This window comes from Phyllostomus discolor, chromosome 5 (assembly GCF_004126475.2).
Source record: "Phyllostomus discolor isolate MPI-MPIP mPhyDis1 chromosome 5, mPhyDis1.pri.v3, whole genome shotgun sequence".
In the NCBI taxonomy this organism is placed as follows: domain Eukaryota; kingdom Metazoa; phylum Chordata; class Mammalia; order Chiroptera; family Phyllostomidae; genus Phyllostomus; species Phyllostomus discolor.
This window is the reverse complement of record NC_040907.2, coordinates 114,944,185-114,967,793: the sequence shown is the minus strand read 5'-3', so window position 1 is coordinate 114,967,793 and position 23,609 is coordinate 114,944,185. Positions and strand designations below refer to the sequence as shown.

The 23,609-nt window shown below is 34.5% G+C and overlaps 1 protein-coding gene across 3 annotated transcripts in view; it reads left to right on the top strand.

Annotated features, from left to right (window-relative positions):
- Positions 1-23,609, top strand: part of NRG3 (neuregulin 3) — a 1,226,667-nt gene that overhangs the window by 1,045,854 nt on the left and 157,204 nt on the right. For all 3 annotated transcript variants that reach the window (XM_028514215.2, XM_028514214.2, XM_036026736.1), the window contains exon 4: positions 19,181-19,207. In XM_028514215.2, the coding sequence (XP_028370016.1) occupies positions 19,181-19,207 (27 nt within the window). The remainder of the gene's footprint in view (positions 1-19,180; positions 19,208-23,609) is intronic.

The window sequence follows — 23,609 nt, the reverse complement described above, 5'->3', positions numbered from 1 at the left end:
ACTAATACCCCATTCTTGCTACCAAAATCTGTATTATCAGGGTTCTGCAGAGAAGTATCACTGATAGGATATACACGTACATACACGCACACATCCATACACATACACATATACATAACTATATCCCATACAGGCACTTAGCATCACCTATTATATCCTCTATCTCCAGCCAACTGAAAAAGTGAAGATTGAAGATCACTTAACTATTTAGAAATAATTATATTTCTATATATATATATATATATATATATATACAACATACATATATATACAGCAGGTTCTCAATTAACACTATTTTATTCAACTTTATTTCATCATAACATAGATGAGATACCATAGAAACTCATTGGTTTTATTTGTCTGTTTCTTTTGTTTTTATATAATCACACACATATGTAATAATATTTAACTAGCGATGATTAATCAATAATAGTGTGCATTTGATGACATTTATTATATAATAATAATGATGTATAATTATTATTAATTAATCATTAATCAGCATTAATTATGTGTATGTATAAGAGATTTATTTTAGGAAAATGGCTCATGTAATTGTGGGGGCTGGCATGTCTGTAGGGCAGGTAGCAGATTCGAAATTCAGACAGGAGTTGAAATTCAGCTTCAGTCTTGAGTAAGAATATTTTCTCCTCTGGAAATCTCAGTTTTTGTTTCTAAGACCTTCAACCTATTGTGAGATGAGATCCATCTACTTTATTGAAAATAATCTCCTTAGCCCTGACTGGCATAGCTCAGTGGATTGAGCGTGGACTGTGAACCAAAGTGTCACAGGTTCGATTCCCAGTCAGGGTACATGCCTGGGTTGCAGGCCATGACCCCCAGCAACCACACATTGATGTTTCTCTCTCTCTCTCTTTATCTACCTTCCTTCCCTCTCTAAAAATAAATGAATAAAATCTTAAAAAAATAAAATAATCTCCTTTAGTGGAAGTCAACTGATTTTATTAGTGTTTGATTAAATAACTGGGCACTATAGCCATATTGACACATTAAACTGTCACAGATAGTAAACAGAATCAAAATTTATGCTGCTGGACATACCAAAGCTTTATTTCTGTTATTATGGTCAAATATTGGGTTTATTGGTGGGAATGGGGAAGAGTGCTGGCCTACACACGTGTGCACACACACACACACACACTTATGGCCATAGAGCAGATCCAGAACCTGCTTAGGAAATCAGACTCCACATAGCAGTTCCACCCTTTAGAACAGTCAGAGGATTATTTCAAACAGACCAATGACTATAATATGTGTCTTTCCTTACATTGGCCAGAACTCAGCAATATGGCTTCATCTAACTGCAAGAGATTCTGGGAAATGTGTTAGCAAAAAGGAGGATGGCATGGTTTTGATGAACGCAAAGTGGTGGTTTTGCCTTGTAAGGATTTTCCTGCTGTTTTTACTGACAGGTCCCCAAACATCTAGAGTATTGGAGTTGGAAGCATCTTTGTGGAAGTACTGGTAAAAAAAATCAATAAAATAAATAATAAACATAAACACTCTAAGGATTTAGCTTTAACATATTAGTTATTAAATTAGAAAAAAAACAATTTTCCCATTAAAGAATAGTAGCTAAGAAAATAAGAACAACCATATGCTATTTAAAAGAAACACACTTTAATGATAACTGAAGGAATAAAATAAAGGATAAGAAAGAGATACTAGTCAAATACATTTTAAAAATAGCAACAGAAAAGAGAAGCATAAAGTTAAAAAAGAGTCTCAGTATAAATGAGGTGCGATGTATGGTAAATGGTATGAATCAGGATAAAGAGGGACATTAGAGACTAAAAAAGCACAATTCATCAAGATGATAACCAGCCATTAACCAATATAAACCAATCTACCTAGAAACTAAATATATGAGGTAAAATACATTAGATTTTTTTAAAGTTTGATACAGATGCAATTATATAATTATAATGGTGACCTCCAATATATTTTGTCCATAGGTGAAGAAATCTGTGTGTGTGTGTATACATATATATACATACATATATATACAGAGAGAGAGAGAGAGAGAGATTAAGACCATCAATATTATAAATAACTGAGAGTTTAGGTACATTTTCAACATATTTGTGAAGTAAAATAAATCACAAACAATGGTGAAAATCATAAAAGCAAGTTAGCTAGCTAATATGTTTTGGTGAGTGATTCTTTTTATGTGCCTCATTTGTTTGTTTCAAAAACATTTCCTTTAGCTTCTCTTTCTAATTAAATCCCATTATGCACAATGATAGACTGTGCATTTAGGCCCTGTTGATGCAATATTTCTACATAAGGTACTCACCCAAATATAAATAACTACTCAGGAGTTGGAGCCTTAGGCTGGAAAAAGAGTTCTCTATGGACACTGTAGACTGGGTTTGAGTTCTGACCTGGCCATCACTAAATTAACTTAATCCTTCTTAGAGATGCAGTATAGATCTGCAATCACAAACTTGAATTTAATATCACATTTATCAGTTATACAATATTAGGCAATTTATTTAACCCTATTGAGGTTGGATGTTTTCATCTAGAAAATGGGGAAACAGTTTCTAGGAATGTAATTCTAACTTCAATCCCTTTCATATAATAGTACAAATACTTCATCTTTTAGGATCCAAAAGGCCTTTGCAATCACCATTTCAAATAAAAAGCTGTATTTATGTTAGAGTAACTTAAAATATCCAATTTTGACAATTTTGCAAAATGAATTGTTTCCCCAAAATAATACTGTGGGGTTAGTTAGGGCAGTGTTAAATATCAGATTCTGTTGCTTCTGTTAATCAAATTTATAAAACATAGATTGTAACCTAGAGCTTCAAGTGTCACAGGCTTGTTTTGAGTTTTATGCACACAAGTGGCATATGTATTACAGAACTTGGCTTAATGGGTGATCAATGCTTATTAACTATCTCCTTCCTTTAATAACTGAGAATAAAATCATTGCTCTTGCTTCCACAAACTGACAACAGTTCTCTGGGATTTTCTTAGTTAATAAATGTCTTCCTGATGAGGGCTGAATGAACATAAGGAATTACTGATCTACAAAATAAGTTATCATACTGGAAAAAAAGTCAATATCTGCTTCTGCACTTAGGCATGAGGGGAATTAAAACATGCCTGAACAAGCAAAAAAAAGAGCATTTATGTTAAAATTCTTATAAATATCTGATAGAAAAAGGATAGAAATAAAGGAAAATGGCTAATCTAGAAAGAAGAAAAAGCAAGAAAAGAATAAGGAAGTGTAACATGTGTTTCAAGTATTTTCAATGTGAAAAAAAATTGACATCAAAGAGTGTAAATATTTTAGCAAAAGGAAAAAAGAAACGCTTAAAATGAGAAAGATGTTGTTTTTATTCATCTTGAATGTTTGTGTGAAAGCCAACCACAAAAAATACTGATAAGAAATACTAATGCAGCCTAAGTTTTAAGCTACCATAGACACATGCACACATCCATACACACAGAGAACTTAGTAGATCACAAACTTAAGATGCCTCAGAATAACCTTAGGAGTTTACTAAAAATGCCAGTCATAGAATTTGCATTTTTAGCATGCACTTTGGCTGATTCTAATACAGAAGTTCTACAACCCACAGTTGAGAAACCCTCTCTAGTTGCTCTATGCTTCACCATTACCACTAGGGAGAAGAATTCCCTCCTAAAAAAATTATCTTGCTTTCTGGGTGGGATTATAGATCCTAAACAACTTAGAAAACTGAATATCACTTTCTTAGTAATGTGGCAGAATCCACTATGATCTGAATGTGGACTCTGTATTGAGCAGATCATTCATGGGATTTTTTTTCTAGCCAAAGGATTGTGGTTACACGTGAAGAGAAAGCAATAAAGCTTGGTACAAAATTCAGGAAAAAAAAGAGATGTGACACATCTCCAAAAGAGAAGGTATCATAGCCTACAATGCTAAGAAAATATTCACTTACAGCATTCTGAAATTTGGGGAATTATAGCAGCAGATGCTGCTGCTTCCTTCCAAATATCTATTAGAAAGCATTTGTATGGAACAAATAGAGTTCACTTTGAGGGATTACTGAAAGATGATAACTATTCAATATCAACTAGAATTAGAAGAGAAAGGATGTTTAATGTGAATTCATAAAGGACTGCTAAAAATTCAAAGGTAGAAGATTCTCTACTTGAAAAAGCAGACCACACAGTAGAAAGTAAAGATTATGAGAATAATGTCAAGACAAAGTGTGTGTGTGTGTGTGTGTGTGTGTGTGTGTTTATGAGACCTGTCCAGAGGTATCCAGCCATGTAATGTGAAAAATAGAGACATTTATTTAAGAATATACCAAATACAGCAAATACTGTACATAGCACAATGGCACCTCAGTCCCCTTCAAAGTAAGTGCCTTGGGACCTCACACATTTCTCACAGTCACCATCAGCTGCCCCATTGTATTTTCCTGAATCTCGACAGCCTGAAATCTCTTCCCTTTCAAAGGTGATTTTAATTTGGAGAAAAGCCAGAAGTCTCAGGGCACCAAATCTGGGCAGCAGGGAGGCTGAGTCAAGTGGGTGATTTGATGTTTTGCCAAAAAAACTCTGTGTGAGACATGGTGCATGAGCAGGTGTGTTGTCGTGATGAACCTGCCAATCACCAGTTGCCCATGGCTGTGGCCTTTTGAATCATTCAAATAGTTTTTGTGGAGCAATGTTCAAGTTTAATGCAAAATCTGATGCGGATTCATTGCTCTACACCAAGGGTGTCAAACTCATTTTCACCAGGGACCACATCAGCCTTGCAGTTGCCTTCAAAGGGCCAAATGTAATTTTAGGACTATAAATGTAACTTCTTAACAGTTAATTGAGAGCTTGGCACTGCTGCTGGGTAGAAATAAGATGCCAGACCAGATAAAACAAGGTGGAGGGCTGGATTCAGGACACAGGCCTTGTGTTTGCCACCTGTGCTCTACACACTCAGTCATTTTGAAAGTGATGGCCACAAAGTACACATGCTCACTTTACAGTGTCTACCACCCCCAATGACTACTACAGTGAAGTTATCATTCATCACGCATGCACATTCCAGTCCACTCTCCTTGGCTTCCAGGTTACATTGAGGTCACACAAACTGTTCTCATTACATTAATAATGGCTGAACTTTTTCCTGACAGATTTCATATATATAAATACATATATTTTTATATATGACAATAAAACAATAAATAATTGTGAGAAGAATTACATTTAATTGTGTTTATAAGTATACTGGTACATCGGTATTCATCATTAATTCATTCCAGAACTTGTGATGAGTACTGAAACAGATGAGTACCAGATGAACCATGAGCTACCCTAGACTGATGCATTGACCTATGTTTCATCACAAGAAAGGAGCACCAAGTGCTGAAACATTTTTTTCCACTCAAAATGCAATGAGTACAAAGTTGGACAAGTTCTGAAGCCAATGAGTACCAAAGTATGACTGTACTTAGTTTCTTAGGAAAACAAAGATGTCTAGTCATAAATAATATAAATATAGTTATTATTATATTAATTCTGCAGTAGTTTATTTTTGGGGTTAGTTGTTCAGATACAACCAAAGAAAACTTAGCAAATACATGCCTACTATGTTGAGAGATTCTGCTTGTGGTAACAACTAAAATTATGTTCAGCTACAAGTAACAGAACACCCAATTAAACAATAAAATTGGTCAAATACAGGTTTTATCTGCCTGAAGTGATGAAAAGTGCAGAGATGTGGGGAGTCTGGGGCTGGTACAGCACTACAAATTGTCATCAGTGATTCAGATCCTTCAGTTATTCTTATCAACCATTTGAGCATGTGGTTTCCATCTTCATTCAAGCTGCTTTGTAATTGCAGGATGGCTATACTATCCACCCTCCAGTTGGAAAGAGGAGGAGGTCATCTATCAAATGGCTAGTTCTTTATCAAAAGATAAATGAATTCTATTCCCTTACAAAGAGCACTGTTGAGAGTCCAACCTAGGAATCATTCCAATGCTATAAAACAGAACTGAATCATATGGTTGTCCTAAATGGTACAAGGAACACTGAAAAATGGAGTAATTTTGTTGGGTACACTAACCTCTGGAAAAGATTGTGGTAGACTAGAGAATGGATAGTAAGTAGGCAAATAGCAAGGACTACAAAATTAGATGTGCTTGCATTTTTGCATTTAATCATTTCATAAATCATATGCATTTTATTTCCTAAATAGATGACAACATTGAGACATAGAATGGTTAAGTAGCTTACATAAGGTCACACATAGTTATTAAAAGACAAAATCAAAATTAAAGTCCATATAATCAAATGCTAATATCTTTTTATATCATACCACATTTGTACAGGTACCACTAAGCAATATGCTCCTTAAAGCCAATTTCAGAAAATGTATATATTATTAGTCAGTAATGTGGTTCAATACCTTTCAATGGCAGCAATTGCATTTCTTCATCCTGGACTGAAAGCTTTTTTAGGGCACAGGCCTTCGATATTTTTGTACCTCTAGTCCTTATTCCAAGGGTTCAATTGGTAGAAACTCAGAGATGCTGGGTAACTCTGGATTTAGAGACTATACTTTGACCTCATAGAATTTGGGAGAGAGTTTTTAACTTACTACATTAGCTGTGTGAGGCTTCATAAAACGTATTATAGAATATGGATTAAGTAAATATTTGCTATAGGTTGAAATAAATGATTTAAATTAGATTTTATATGGATAAAAGACTTGTATAAAGATTAAGAAAAATAGCAGTAAAAACAACATGGATTATTGAGTTATGATTTTATTTGATGAAAAGATCACACAAAACTGAAAAAATATTAACATATGAGTTGGCTCTAGATCTGGATTTTACAGTGATGAATATCATTCATTCAAAAAAGTATTTGTTGAGCACTTACTTTGTACCAGCTTTTTTTAAATGTCATACAAACAATGAATAATAAACTAGTTGTTATGGGTTGAATTGTATCTCCAAAAATGGGTTGAAAGTACAGCCTCCAATTTTGACTCCCTCAGATTGCGACCTTATTTGGAGATTAAGTCTTTTTTTTAAGATTTTGTTTATTTATTTTTAGAGAGGGAAGCGAGGTAGATAAAGAGAGAGAGAAACATCAATGTGCGGTTGCTGGGGGTCATGGCCTGCAACCCAGGCATGTACCCTGGCTGAGAATCGAACCTGCGACACTTTGGTTCACAGCCCGTGCTCAATCCACTGAGCTATGCCAGCCAGGTGGAGATTAAGTCTTTACAGAGGTAATCAAGTTAAAATGAGGTCATTGTGGTGGGTCCTAATGAAACTTGACTAATGTTCTTATGAAAAAGGGAAATTGGGACATAAGCATGCACACAGAATACCATGAACAGATGAAGGCAGAGATTGGGGTGTTACTTTCACAAGCCAAGAAATGCCAAAGATTGCCAGCAAATGACCAGAAACTAGCAGGCAGGCCTGGGGCAGATTTTCCTTTACAGCCCTCAGAAGGAACCAACCCCTATGACACCTTGATCTCTCACTTCTGGTCTCCAGAACTGTGAGAAAATACATGGATGTTGTTTAAGCCTCCTATTTGTGGAACTTTCTTATGGCAGCTATAGCAAATAAATACACAAGTGAAGTGCTTTCCTCATGAAAACTTGCATTCTAGTCTGGAGCAGGGAGGGAAAATTACCAAAGATATATGATAATAATACTTCCTATAGTAATAAATTCTAAGAAGTAAAAAAATGGAGTGTGAGGGAGATTAGAATGCTCTTTTATGTAATACAATATCTGATAAAATGCCATTAGAAGTGATATCTAGAGGAGGATTGTTAAGGGCAGAAAGAGCAGCCAGTCCGTAGCTCCAAGGAAGTGGAATGTTTTGGGGTTAGTAGAGTCACCAGGATGTCAGGGTGGTTGAACTGGGTAAGTGAGAGGGAGAATGGTAGTAGTAGCATGGTCAGAGAATTAATGCAGAAACAAATTGAGCCCTTTTTTAAAAATTTTGATGCTGACTTGGTCTTCTATTTTGAGTAACATAGCCACTGAAGAGGTTTTTGAGCAAAGGAATAATATAACCTGACTTAAATTTTAACAGGATCTCTCTGGCTGCTGCTGGGGAAGACTGTAGGTGGGGAGAAAGTTGAAAGCAGAGAAATCAGGGAGATGGCTGCTATGGTAAAAAGTTTCAAACAGAGATGCAGCTGGCTTGAGTTGGAATGATGGTGGAGGACTTTAGAAGGAACTGAAGTGGCAGACAAAGCATTACAAATGCAAGAGGAAGGTTGACAGAGAATTGGAAGTGTTCTGTGAAGGATGCTGCAAGAAGTTTCCACTGAGAAACAGTTAAGTAGGGGGCACCAAATGTCAGTGTTGGAAGAAATAGATGAAGTTGGTGAAGAGGAGCATCTGGCTTTCTGCCGGCTAGCTACCAGCATGCTGACTTCCAGAGCAATGGAGTCATCACACAATTCACTTCTCTTACTCATATCTTTGAGTAATATTTATGGACTCGCGTGAGTTGTTGTCACTATAATGAGCAAATGAATTTTATTCCTCCAGAGAAGGTTCAATTTAAACAAGGGGGAAATGTCATTATTTAAATCTCCTATAGCTTTGAACCCTTTATCTAGGATTTACCAAACATCTATTAACCTGAAGAAAAAGAAAATTGCTTAAAACAAAAACTGCATCTAATCTGACACTGACCAACTAAAATTGTTTGGTTTAAAAATACTAAATGCTTATAGCAACAGCAATTAGATAGTACATGCTTAACAGCTTGAAATCCCACAAAATTTGTTGAAATTTCTTTGTACCTAGTTACTTAAACATTTTGTTTAGAAATCATACAAATTACCCTATTTAATAATCCCTTTTTTTTAGGAGCAAGAAAAGTCAAATTAAAAAATAATTGTTTTAAATTAAGTAAAAATTAAGGATAACATAGCAATATTGAATCAAATATAACTGCATCTAATTTTGTAATGGAAGTTAATCAGTTCCTTGTGTAGCAGTAGCAAATCTTAGTCCACAATATATGGAATGGATACCTATGAAAAACCATTTGCATAGTGGATTCCAAGAGCAGGTACTTTATACCTATCATCTGCATTTAACTCCCAGCAGTTTTTGCAACAACATGAGGAAAATTGTTAACCTCTGTGTGCCTCAGTTCATTTTTTATGTGGGAATAAAAATAGTACCTACTTTATAACATTGTTGTAGGTTTTGTAGAGTTAACATAAGCAAAATGTTTAGAGGATAGACTTTATATTAAATCCTCAAAAATATGAGCTATAGTATTATCTTTATTATTTGAATTTTCTTATTTTCATGTTCAAGTTTCATTTCACTGGGTTAGTGAAAAGTATGATCACAGTTAGTTCATCATTGACTCTTGTCTCCTGAGCTGTGCTTCAGAGTTTAGGGAAGGAGCATGGCTTATGCAGGTACCAGGCATTGGTGCCGTTACCTATCTGTACTGGTATCTGCTGAAGTGTCCTAATTACTGTCATGTTTTCTTTCAGGCCACAGGGTTCATTGCTGCATGTTATGGTCTTCTCAACCTAATAGCTCATTTATGCTGGGCTCTCAGTGACTGCATGTATCAGGTACACAGGGAATAAATTGACCTGTACAGCTGCTTTCTGCCCTGGCACATCTGAAGCCCATCACTCTGGATTCTCTAGGCATTCCATAATTCAGTGTAAAGCTGAGGCTGGGAGGATGGTGGATATAAGGTATTCTGTGGTCTTGCTGCCAGCAGGGGCTGTATTTAGAAAGTTCAAGACCACCCTGTTTGAGAACTTGTTTCACTTTCTCTAATTGGAGCAGTGGGCATTGAGAAAAACTACAAAAACAAGGGGAATATATAGCTATTTAGTTTTTCTTTATACACTCTTTATCAAATGTTCTCTCTTTACTAGGAACTGTCCAGGAATCTATAATATAAAGACAAACTAGTCATGTTATTTTACTAAGTTGCTTACAGTCTCTTGGGGGAAAATTGGCAAGTAAACAAATAACTACAATGGTTAGAGTGTGATCAAAGTTAGAGTACTTGAATATAAAAAGTTTTGTGATGTGTATTTCTGTTGGAGACATGTAGTAAAAAGATATGCATTATTAATGAATGAAGTTCATCAGGCTGGCCCTGGCTGGTGTAGCTCAGTGGATTGAGCATGGCTGTGAACCAAAGTGTCACAGGTTCGATTCCCAGTCAGGCCACATACCTGGGTTGCAGGCCACGGCCCCCAGCAACCACACATTGATGTTTCTCTCTCTCTCTCTCTTTCTCCCTCCCTTCCTTCTCTAAAAATAAATAAATAAAATCTTTAAAAAAAAAACAAAAAAGAAAACAGAACAAAATCTTAAAAAAAAGAGTTTATCAGGCTGTACATGAGCAAGGTGAGTCATTGGAAGTGAAGAGTGAATGCGAAGGTATGCTAAGCAAGGCATTAAGTTTTCTGAGGTTGATAGAGGTATGATTTAATGAAATGAGATTCTTCCCATCTTGGGCAAATTAGTCCACCTTTCTGAATCTCAGTTTCCTAATCTGTAAAATACTATCCCTAGAAAGCATGCTATGAAGATAAGTAAGGAGGGTGTCATAAAAAGCCTCCAGTACATCATTTGCAGATGGTAGTTTCAAGGAATTATATTGTAGTCTCTATTAACTTGCCTTTTTAATAATGTCTAAGTGATGTAAAATTAGAATTTAAAAAAAATTATCCATACTCAGCTTCTGACATCTGCACACCCTTTTGAAAAGGTTATCTCACTAATAGGATGCCCAGTAGAGTGATTATTTCCGTTCAAATATCTAGAAAATATATATCAAAAGTTATTAAGACTATAGAAAAAGGTAGTGAAAGGATGAAGGTAAGAACTTCAAAGTACCTGGATTCAACTAAATTCCCAACTAATTATAGGTAAAATTAGATAATGCTTTCTTCCATTATTTCAATAAAGAAGTTTCCCTTGATTTTTCTACACTACTAAAAATAATCCAGCTACTCTGGGGAAAGTCATTATGGGAGAAGGCTCTGCCAGTTTAATTTCCATATCTTTATTTCTATTAAAAAAAAGAAGCTTACATTAGTCCTTATGTTATTAACTGCTTAATGGTTTTAGGAAGCAGGTAGAAAAAGAATTGTTCTTTGCATTTAAATGAGACAAATAACACTCTCAGCTGATTATGTATTTAGGGGAAAAGTTTCATCCTATTGCTACATTTTAAGTCCACAAAGTAATAATTAATCCACTAGTTAGCTCAAATGTGTCCTCTGTTGTGCTCATTATCAAGTATTCCCAGGTGTTCAGGGATTTATAAATATAAATTGATGTGACTTTTAAGCTTGATACCAGAAATATCCAGCATAAGGATCATAAGCTGTGAAACAATTCTCATACTAGCATTTTTTATTTAAAAAGTGTATAGCAATAAATATTAAAATAAGATTTCCCCCAGTATTGGAATGTTTTATCTTATTTTCTTTTTTTTGGCCACAGCAATTTATTTATTTATTTTTACAAAGAGGGGAAGGGAGGGAGAAAGAAAGGGAGAGAAGCATCACTGTGTGGTTGCCTCTCACATGTCCTCAACTGGGGACTCAGCCCACAACCCAGGCATGTGCCCTGACTGAGAATTGAACTGGTGACCCCTTGGTTCATAGGCCAATACTCAACCCACTGAGCCACACAAGCCAGGGCTACTATTAATACTTATATAACCAAAAACAGTATATTTTTTAATGAAGAATTATTTTATATAATGGGATTTTTAATTTAATTGTTTAATGAAAAATTGTGGACATGGAATCAGAGATAATTCTAATATTCCAAGATGTTTTCACTAGAAAATTCAATAAGCTATTTAGGTAAGATGTATCTTTGAAAAGCAGCCTGAACAATGTTCACTCATAACCTTGTTGTGACCCTGTTTTGATATTTCACTTTACAAAACAAAATGCCTATCCTGAGTTTTCAGTGCATAAACACGTGATAGCGTCTCCAAGGCTGCCTGCTTCTCCTTTGATACAAATATATATTCTAATTTAGAGGATGAGAAAAGAATGTAAAACAGAGGTGTGTCTGTTCAACAGAAATCAGTAACTGAGCTTTTGAGAAGAGAAACAAATAGGCCAGGTTTCCTGACAAAGCCCTATGTACTTTGCTGGAAAAGTGGTTTTGCTTCTCCATGATTGATGGCCTGTTGGGTATGAGGCTGGCCACAGTAATAATGTCAGGGTTTACTCCCAGCGATAGAAACAACAGTGAGATCTGCTATGATGGAGGAGAGAGGGGGATTGGGATTATAGAGGCAAAATGGCCACAGAGAGTCCTCAGATTTAGGCATATAGTGGAAGTTTATTTTGTGTAAAATTGAAATTAAATATATTTTATACATACAGAGAGAATAGAGAAAAAAGTAGAACAAAAAAGTAATGGAAATTGAATTTAAGAAATAGTAAGAAAGCTATCAATTTTTCACATTCCAAATTTTATTCATGAAAATGTATAATTTTTTTAAATCAAATGTATATGTGCTGATAAAAATAAAATTATAGCCCTGACTGGTGGAGCTCAGTGAATTGATCTCAGGCTGCAAGCCAAAGGGTCACAAGTTCAATTTCCAGTCAGGGCACATGCCTAGGTTGCAGGCCAGGTCCCTAGTAGGGGCCACATGAGAGGCAACCATATATTGATATTTCTCTCCCTCCCTCCCCCTCTCTCTCTAAATGTAAATAAATAAAATCTTTAAAAAATAAAATAAATAAAATAAAATAATATCTTTAATGAGGCAACATATCTTAGCAGAGGGGGCATGAAGTTTAGAATGTAAACCACATTCATATCCTAACTTTTGCACTAAATAGCTGGAAAAATATCACTGATAATGTTTCTCTCCTTGTAGGATAACATTATAGAATTGAATGCCTAGAAAAAGATTTACCTGCCTCACCTTCCACAAGCATGGTCACTCTCTTGCCAGTTCTCTTTCCCTCCCTATGGTAGGCCTAACAGCCTAAGAGATTCAGGTCTGGCTGCTACTCAGTTCCCAGTTACCACATCCTCTTTCCCCTAATAATATAGTTATATGTTCTAGTAGCTGGTGCTGAACCCTGGTCCCCCATTCTTTGACCCTTTAATCTTTTTAAAAGGTATATATTCTGTGGGTCTGTATATTTCTTCCAGACTGAAGCTTCCCTCAACAATCACAACCAGGCCTACCCTCTGGCCTTGTTCTTCTAATCAGAAACCTTAGAGTCTATCCAAGCCCTTCCTAGTTTATCTGGTTTGTTATAATAAATTGGGATGTACATGATAATGTCTGACATATGAATCTCATCACTGGGTCCCTGATCTTATCTGGGAACAGGCAGAATACACAGACCCACTGTTGAAGCAGGAGATAATTACTTCTACTGTCAGTAACTCGAGAAACAACTACAGAACAATAAACTCAGGTGGTGTGGGTCAGCAAACATTCAAGAACCAACTTACCACCTTCATAAATCCAAGTTAGTCTTCTCAGTTGATATGGCTCCTACATATCATCATTGAAAATCACTTAACAAGGATCTGCAAATGTAATCTAGAGACAGGCAGATTTTAGTTTAGTTATAAAGACAAACCACTTATAGCTGACACGTTTATAGTTGAGTGGCTGGTTTCCTCCACCCTTATATGGCATGTGTTTCCTAGAGAAACTACTGTAGATCACTATTCCACAGGGGCTTCATGAGAAGGTAGTTGTTTACATCAATTTGGGAAACATTACCTACTGAACCACCTCCTGTACAATCCTGGCACACATATGAAGGCCTTTGGAAATTCTTGCAATGGAGAAGCCTGTTGAACTTTAAGCCAGTACATATTTAACACAGAGAACAATATTTTCATCTAACAGGTTTTTCCATATCCCATGGAACATGGGTTTAAATCATTTCATTTCATGATAGAAAAGGTTTGTCCACTTTTAATACAGAAATGATACTGAAACTCATATTTATGTAGCATTGTACCCATGCCTCATTGCAGTGAGTTCCACATCATAGGTTGGATGACTAGCTGTCTCTTCTCACCCTGAGATTGGAATCAACAAAAAGTGTTTTGACTTACTCTTCTTCATCCTGCCCACATTTGTAGAATGTGGTAACCCCTGATGCTCTGCCAACCCCTGTTGGTAACCCCTGATGCTCTGTCTCACCTACAAAAAAGAGGTTTTGAATTGCTCACATACAAAGAGTCATGGACATTTTGGAAACATGCAAGCCTTGAATTTCCAGGAGTTTTTGACTTTATAGAATATTAAATATACAACATAAAATTGAGGTCACCTATCCAGATCACAGATGTTAAGAATGTTTCAGGGCCACAGCAGAGTTGCTGGAATTTGTTAAAAATTGCATTTCCAATATTGAGATTATTTGCTTCAAAGTATGTCAAATGTCCAGTCACAACTCTGTATATATCCTGCTATATGTGCAAGCAAATAACTTCAATTAGACAATCTTGACATGAAGAAATAATCCTACTAATAATGAAAAAAATATTAATGATTTGCCAGTTTGTTTCCTTGGAGAGAGGGAACCCTCCTCTGTCTATCATATATTTGATACTTGATCAGTAAACTAAAGGTGAGCAAGTAAGCGGTGTTTCTACAAGGCCTAAGGACACTTGAAAACAATTTGTTCTCTTAAGTGGATTAAATAACTCCTCCCTGAACATCTTATTACGTGATGATATTGTAAAAATTAATTTTTCTTCATAAGGAGGTCATATGTATACCCTGACTATAAAAATGGCTGAAATTTAAGCTTTTTAGGCCCAGTTGTGTTTCCATCACTTATCGGCAATGTAGGTGGTTTCTGCCACATTTCTCATATTTGGGGAAATTTCTTCAACTCTTTCTACCTCTGTTCCTCATCTGTAAAATGAGAATAATGAAAATCTTATTCTCATAAATTTCTGCAAGATAATACTTAAAGCAGTTCTGGGGATATAATAGGTCCTCAGAAAATGGTAGCCATTATTATATAATCAAAAAGCATGAATACTCAAAACAACTATAATTTTTACATATAAAAGTTAACCAAACTGTTAAAAAGATTGAAATTATATATTCTAATATGTACCACAAAAATATCAAATGTTTTTGCTTAAGTTCTGTGCCTTCTCTTCCACTTCAGTATCTGTGCAGTTCTTGGCACATGATTTGTTGAGGAATGAAAAAAGTGAATGATTAATTGATTAATTCTGACCACATACCTCTTGATTTACTTCAGGCATGCTTAAATAACTCCAGGAAAACTGTTTGCTTTAAGAAATATGGTGCTTAATGATTATGAGAAATATTGTAGTTTAGGCTCTGTATAACTCAATTGACAAAATTAATTGCTTTTCTGGTATGCTCTTCATTGATTTTTATTGATCCTTTTACATAGAACAAAGCCTATTAGCATCTTTAAGCTTGCAATAAAGATTACAGTGTTTAGCATATTAATAAAGAATTGAAATGCATGCTTGTGTGTGCACATGAGACAGAGAGAGACTTTAAATAAGATCTAATTTTTATTTGTATGTTTCAGTGGTATCAGTGTTCACGAACATCATTATAAAAATTAATAATTTCCTTATAAAATCCAATGATACAAATGCCACCCTGCTTGACAGTATTTCTGAGAATTACAACTCTGATAATTAGATACAACTTTTCTGCTATGTTAAGGAAGACAGATTTCCTTTACCTTAAGAAGGCGGGGAATAGAGACAACTGTACTTGAACAACAATAAAAAAAAGAAAACAAAAGAATTCTATTTATGCCTTTCAGTGTTTGAATAATTTTCAAATTTTGTATTATTTCCTTTCTAATGGTCATGAATTCATTGTGGTTTATAAAGTATTGAGATTGTTCTTAAATTTGTCCATATCTCCTATCATCCATAGAAGTAGAACAGCTGAGGTTATAGAAAGAATGGAAAGTGACCAGATAAAAAATCAATGTACACAAAGCTGTTGCATTTCTATATACAATCAATGAAATATCAGAAAAATAAATGAAAAAAGAAATATTTTGCAATTGCAATTGCTACAAAAAAAATAAAATACCTAGGAATATTTAAAGTGTGTGAAGGACCTATACACTGAAAACTACAAAGCATTTAACAGAGATTTAAAAATATACATAGAAACAAAAAGATATTCCATATTTATGAATTGGAAGAATCAATATTGTTAAAATGTCCATACTACCCAAAGCTATATACAGGTTTAATGCAACCTCCATCAAAATACCAATGGCATTTTTTAAAGAAATAGAACAAAAAAAAATCTTCAGATGTGTACAGAACCACAAAAGGCCCAGAACAGCCAAAACAATCCTGAGAAAAAAGTCAAAGCCAAAGGTATCACAATACCAGATTTCAAATTATGCTCCAAAATGACAATAATCAAACCAGCATGGTATTGGTGGAAAAACAGACACACAGACAATATAACAGAATTGAGAGCCCAGAAATAAACCCACATATTTGTGGTAATTTTTGACAAATGAGCCAAAAACATACAATGGATAAAAGAAAGCATCTTCAATAAACAATGCTGGGAAAATTGGAAAGCTACATGCAGAAGAATGAAACCAGACTACTGTTGGTCTCCATATACAAAAATTGTAATATAAGAACAGTAAATAAATTACATAGAATAAAATATTCTATGTTTTATTTATGTTTAGTTCCATAGATACTAAACTATGGACCTTGGTCTTAGAGAAGGTTTTATGAATTTGACCCAAAAGTAAGAAAAGTAAAGGCAAAAATAAATGAATGGGACTATATCAAGCTAAAAAGCTTTTGCACAGCAAAAGAAACTGCCAATGGAACAAAAAGGCAACAAACGAGATGGGAGAGGATATTTACAAACAACAGCTCCAGCAAGGGGTTAGTACCTCAAATATATAAAGACCTCATACAACTCAACATCAAACAAACTAAAAATCCAATTGAAAAAAAAAAAGGCAGATAGCTGAACAGAGACTTCTCCCAAGAAGGCATACAAATGGCCAACAGATATATAAAAAAGATAATGAACTTTATGCACCATTAGGTGAATGCAAATCAAAACTGCAATAGGATACCATCTCACAATGGTTAGAATGGTTTTTATCAACAAGGCAAATAATAACAAACATTAGGAAGGTTGTGGAGGAAAAAGAACCCTCATTCATGCTGATGGAAATATAAATTGGCACACTCACTATGGAAAACAATATGGAGTCTCCTCAAAAATTTAAGAATGAGGATTTTTATTCATTTAGGAACCCAAACGTAGTTTGGCCAACTTTTCTACAATCTCCATTCTTTCACAAAGCACATTAGCTTTTTTCCAGAAGGAAGTTTATGGGTCCTTGGCCTCTCCATCCAATATATATTTTCTGGTTTTCCATTATAGCATTATTATTAAGAATTACCAGAGCCTTTTCTCTGCCAGCTTCCACTGAATTTTTAATTACCTGAGAACAAAAATGTTGTCTTTTTATGAAAGTCTGCTTAATATCTATCAGTATATATTAAGCAGTCAACAACAACAACAAAAGCCATGTAAAGAGAGGAATGTATTTACCTCTTAAAAATTTTGTTACAATCTTTCTTTACATGAGAGATGATCAATTACTCTAAGTCCTAATCACTGAAAAAGTGAACTATGTACAGGCAAATTTATAGACAGAAAATAGGTTAAAAGTTACCAGGGGCTGAAGGGAGGGTAAAATATGAAAATATTGCTCTGTGGATGTGGATATAGTTTCTATTTGGAGGTAAGGAAAAATTTTGGAAATATAGTGGTGATGGTTGTCCACATTATGAATGTAATTAGTGACACTTGAACTGTACATTTAAAATGGTTAAAATGACAATTTCTATGTTTTATACATTTTACCACAATGAAATTAAAAAGTAATTCACCAGTAGGAAAAGCACTGAAATACTCAACATGACAAATACATATTTTCTAAACAGGAAAGTTTCTTGGATAAATAAAGAATTCATAAAAGGAAGCTCAGCAACCAGTTCTGGAACCAAATACAATTGAAGAAATAATTGTTTTAATTTATTTTTATTTAAGAAACATAGTGCTGCCCTGGCTGGCGTAGCTCAGTGGATTGAGCACGGTTGTGAACCAAAGTGTCGCAGGTTCGATTCCCAGCCAGGGTACATGCCTGGGTTGCAGGCCATAACCCCCAGCAACTGCACATTGATGTTTCTCTCTCTCTCTCTCTCTCTCTCTATCTCCCTCCCTTCCCTCTCTAAAAAATAAATAATAAAATAAAATAAAATCTTTAAAAAAAGAAACATAGTGCTGCAACAGAAACCACTATTAAATGATGAAATGAATTTAAAAAGTGAATACTTGAATTATAAAAATAAAGCAGCATTTAAATAAATGGACATCTAAAGGCAACAAATGCCCGTGAACAGCCGGGCCCAATTTACTAGTCTTCTGCTCACAGACAGACATTAGTGGGTGGAAACAGTGGGCTGTCCACATCTGCATGGCCACGTCATCAATCATTATTGATAGGAAGTGCTATCAAGTTTAACATTATAGAACTTTGGGGTCAGGTCGAATGGATTTGTGCCCTAGATCTGCCTCATCTTTTGGGACAATGTAAGATTTTTAATCTCTCTGAAAACGCAGTTTTCTCATCTAACAAGTAAAAGGGAAAAAATCCAACATTATGATGAGCACCTGGTAAAGGCTGATCATGCAAATGTTTTCACTTCATCATAGCACAGAGGTCCAAAAAGTTTGTTAAACAAGTAGTTATTATATATAAAATATCACAAGTTCTAAAAATAAGTTTAGTACCAGATATTTTTGTGTGTGAACGTTTCTTTCTTTCTCTTGGGGTTCTAACCTTAGGCTTCTCATGCTTGATAACTGATTCAATATTATCCCACCCAAAGTTCCAGGCTTTTGGGAAATACCAACCATGTTCAGAGCACCATGTAATTGTTGGCAATCTGTAAATTATCTTTCCCAAGCAAACATGCAGTTAAAGTTGAGATGCATTCTTTTCCTTCAAAAAGCAGTCTCATCAGCATTGATTTTCATGTGAAATTTTTTCTAATCATTTTCTCTTTTTCTGTTTTCTTTTCCTTACATGCTGACTTCGGTGTAGCAGACCACTTGGGGATTGAATTCATGGGTAAGACTAAATAATGTGCTTCTTAAGTATACACAAAAAGCTAAGTTTCGAATATGTTTATGGTGTTCTTCTCCTTCATCTGATTATACTAGAATGTTTCATTATTAGATGCTATTAGTAGTAAAAATATTTTTGTCAATTTTTCACTAAGTAGTGGCTCAAAATGAAAGACTTAACTACTTATCAGGAAGTCAATTTAATGTTAAGTGGCACTCTGGAATCATATGGAAGTTGGATTTGACTCCTGGTTTTGATTGTTTCCCTAATTCTCAATTTCCTTATCTGTAAAATAGGGATAATAATCATTCCTATTTCATTGTAAGGATAAATTGCTTAGCACAATGTTTACAAGACTCAAATACTCAATAAATGATAGAAAATAATTGTGATGCTTTTAAAATGTCACTTTTGTTATTTTCTGCTCTAATTCTTTTTCCTTTTGCATGATGATTGCTTTGGATACATTTTGGTATGAATCATAATTTGGAGTATGAACTATATAAACTTTTCATTTTACAAAACTAACATATTTCTTTTGAAAATACTTGTAGTGAATGGCATATTTTTAAAAGCATTAGAATGCCTTCTACAGGAATTATTCTCTATATTTATAGTTAATTATGTAAGAATGGGTCACACTTTTATGAGTCTATTTTTAAGTAAAATTAAAGAAAAAAGCATTTCATGGGGTTGGTATGCATCATGGTATTAAAATGAAAATATCCTTAAGAGTTAAAGTTTATGAAATGGAAAAGACCTAAACTTTATAATTTTCTGCTTAATTGACTTTTGTGTTAAACTTTGGATTTTTCTCTTACATGATAAGAATATGAATACTTCCTTCATGCATGATACACTTATTATGATAACACTTATAAATTTACTTGTATTTATTTATCCATTCACACATTCATTCATCAAATATGCATTAATTGCTCACTGTAAGCGAAGAAAAAATGCAAAATGCTAGAGATAAAATAGCGAATAAAAATGAGCAAAAAAACCCCCTAATTTAATGGAGCTTAAAGTCTAGTAAACTTAGAGATGGTAATCAGGTAATATTACTAATAAGTATAAAATTGCAAATTTTTTACACCTTTGCCAGGCAAGATATAGGAAAAAAATGATAGATATTTAAAACATAATAACAAATATTTGAGAGGAATTGATGTTGACGTTTAGAAAGAGCAGATTCTTAGAATGATTGCAGTGTTTATTGTTTTCATATTTAGATAAAAATGGACCCATCTGAAATATAATAATGGGAAAGGAACAAATTTATGAAAGGTATTTACTAGATTATGTTTGGAAATGTTGAGTAGAAGTCAAATTGGTAACTGCATTACTGGAAGTTTTGAGGGTTAACTAGATGTTAGTGATTGCATATTTATATTGGAATTGAAACACCCTGTTGTGTGATATTTACTAATGCTCTATTATATTGATATTATAATGTAGAAAAAGCAGACAGCTCAATTTCTACAGATTTGAGGCTTTTCTGGATAGATGTGATTAAAACTCTTAAGGGCAATGAAATTCAGAATGATATTCAAATGTAGCATTCTGGAATGTAAGGTAATATGGAAGGAAGTGAAGAAGGGATGGTTATCTCAATGGAATCAATGAGTAGTCATCAGGGGAGTACTCAAACAGGTTGCTGGCATGGAAAGGAGGTTGTGATCACATGGACTAGGAAGTACAGAAAATTACAGTCATGGTCATACAGTTAAGTATAAACTGTATTTTGAAAAGGACATGTGGTTTGAACTTTCCTCATTTACTGATAAAGGTGAGGATTAACAGCATGGAGTCCTAAGAATCAACAATCATTTTGAGGGAAATGGGTACTAGGCATAGTGGATACAGCAATTTGCCCTACTGGACTGGGATGGTTGTAGGTTATGTAGCAAAAACCTGCAGATACCTCATGAGCTGTGGATAGGGATAGGGTAGCTTCAGATCCCACAAGAGGTATGGCCAAGGTTATAATAAACAGAAATTGCTATATCAATGTTAATGATCACTGTTAAAAGTAATTGCCACTAATCACTATCCTACAGGGCTTTTCCAGAGGCCCTCCATGACACTGGCACCTTATAGTATAACAATTTGCTAAGGAACTGAGATATATATTAAGAGGTATATTAATACATTTTAAAAATTTAGTTACTGGTAGGTAAAAAATAAACAGATATTATGTGACCATTTATATGAAACTTAAGGCTAAGGAAATAATGAATCTTGCAAAAGTTGGAATAATACCGTATCTACAAAGCCTTATAAACAATGAATTCTCAGTTTGTGAATATTTGACTACAGAAGTAGAGACTGCCTTGGAGGGAAGGAATTGTGCAACAAGTCAGAATTAATATATATATGCATATAGATAATGGCAACTGATGAAGAATTTTCTATAATGTTGAATAGATTAGTAAATAAACTGTTTTCACTGATCTCAGATTCTAGACACTATTTATTCCCACAGGTTGCTCCATTACATATATAAAATTCTTTTTGTTACTATGGAAACAAATCTTTTCATATTTAACTTGTGAGTTTTAGAATTCCTATAAGTAAATTTTTTTCATTGCAGTTGAATGCATCCCAGCAATAAGGCATCTCTAAATATAAATTCTGCTGGGAAACAGTAATGTAAGCATAATCTCTATACAATTAACCATGTTGCTATATATGTGCCAAAAATAATCAGTGCTGGTTCTGTTTTAATGAGTTCTAGAATACCTTTATTCTCAGTGCTCATCATTCTTGCTTTGGACAATGTTGGTTTCATCTTTCCTTGAGTTGAAATATGAGTCACAAGGTGATAATCTGAAACTCATATTCCTTTTCCCCAAGTCTTTGTATTTTCAAAAGCCATATCTATGTGCACCCTTATTGATCAGACTAAAAACCTGAATACTCCATACAAATTCTTATTTATAGCAGGGAATTGCAAGTCATATCCTTCAAGAATCTTATTATTATTTAATCAACATACACTTATTATACTATGTCTCAGATATATAGTATATTGAAGATGTACATATAAAATCTACATTCCTTTATGTTGAATGACTCTGAAACCAAAAAAAGAGAAAGCTACATATAATTGAGGTGATGTAAGAGATACTATAAATAAAAATGGCATAGGCAAACTATAAGAAAGAAGGGAGGAAGGAAGGAAGGAAGGAAGGGAGGGAGGGAGGGAGGGAGGAAGGAAGGAAGGAAGGAAGGAAGGAAGGAAGGAAGGAAGGAAGGAAGGAAGGAAGGAAGGAGAAGGAAGGAAGGAAGGAAGAGAGAAAAAAGAAAAAAAACTAAATGTCTTGGGAAATTCTGAGATAACTTCCCAGGGCGAGAGGTATATAAGCTGAGTACCAGCCAAAATTTTTCCCAGTGATACCATAAACCAAAGCTATACTAGCTCAATATTGTTTCCACTTTAGGTTAAACCTTCCTATTTTGGCCTATCTAGGTTTATAAGGTCTCTTGAGTTATGACTAGCACTAGAGAGAGAATATAAACTTTACTAAAAACACTTCACCAAAAACTTTTCTGAGCTGATTTATTAATTATAAAGAATAGTTATCTACCCTGGGCGGCATAGCCCAGTGGATTGAGCACAGGCTGCGAACCAAAGTGTTGCAGGTTCAATTCCCAGTCAGGGTACATGCCTGGGTTGAAGGCCATGACCCCCAGCAAATGCACATTGATCTCTCTCTCTATCTATCTCTCTCCCTTCCCTCTCTAAAAAAATTAATAAATAAAATCTTAAAAAAATAATTATCTAATCAACAAAACAATGAAAGAAGCAAAATATAGCCAAAGACACTGAAATAGAGAACAGGCTGACAGTGATTAGAGAGGAGAGAAGAGGGAATTTCAGGGGAGAATGGGAAGGGTTTACAGGAACAAATTTAAAGGACACATGGACAAAAACTAAGGGGAGGGTGGTAATGGGAGGGAAGTGGGGAGGGTTGGGTGGCTGGGCTGGAATGGGAGTAAAAGGGAGAAAACTGTACTTGAACAATGATTAAAATTTAAAACATTTTTAAAAAGAATAATTATCTTATTGAATAAGCCATGCCAAACTTAATGGCTACAAAACTATCAGCATTCAAAATAACTTTCTTAACTGCATTCATGAATTTTTCTTAATGATACTTCTTGGGTTGCTCCAATAGAAAGTTCAACAACAAATAATACTGCTCTGGAATACAGTAGTAGTTTAAAAAAAATTAGTTAACTAATGTATTGAAATGTGCATGAAAATCCAAAATTGTGAAATGTTTGTGAAAAAATTTAGTCCACATTAAACCAATAATCAAAAATACTTCTTGAATTTATAACAACCTTTTCATTCATGCGTTCATGAGGGAAATTGATATTTTTAGGGTCAAATGTT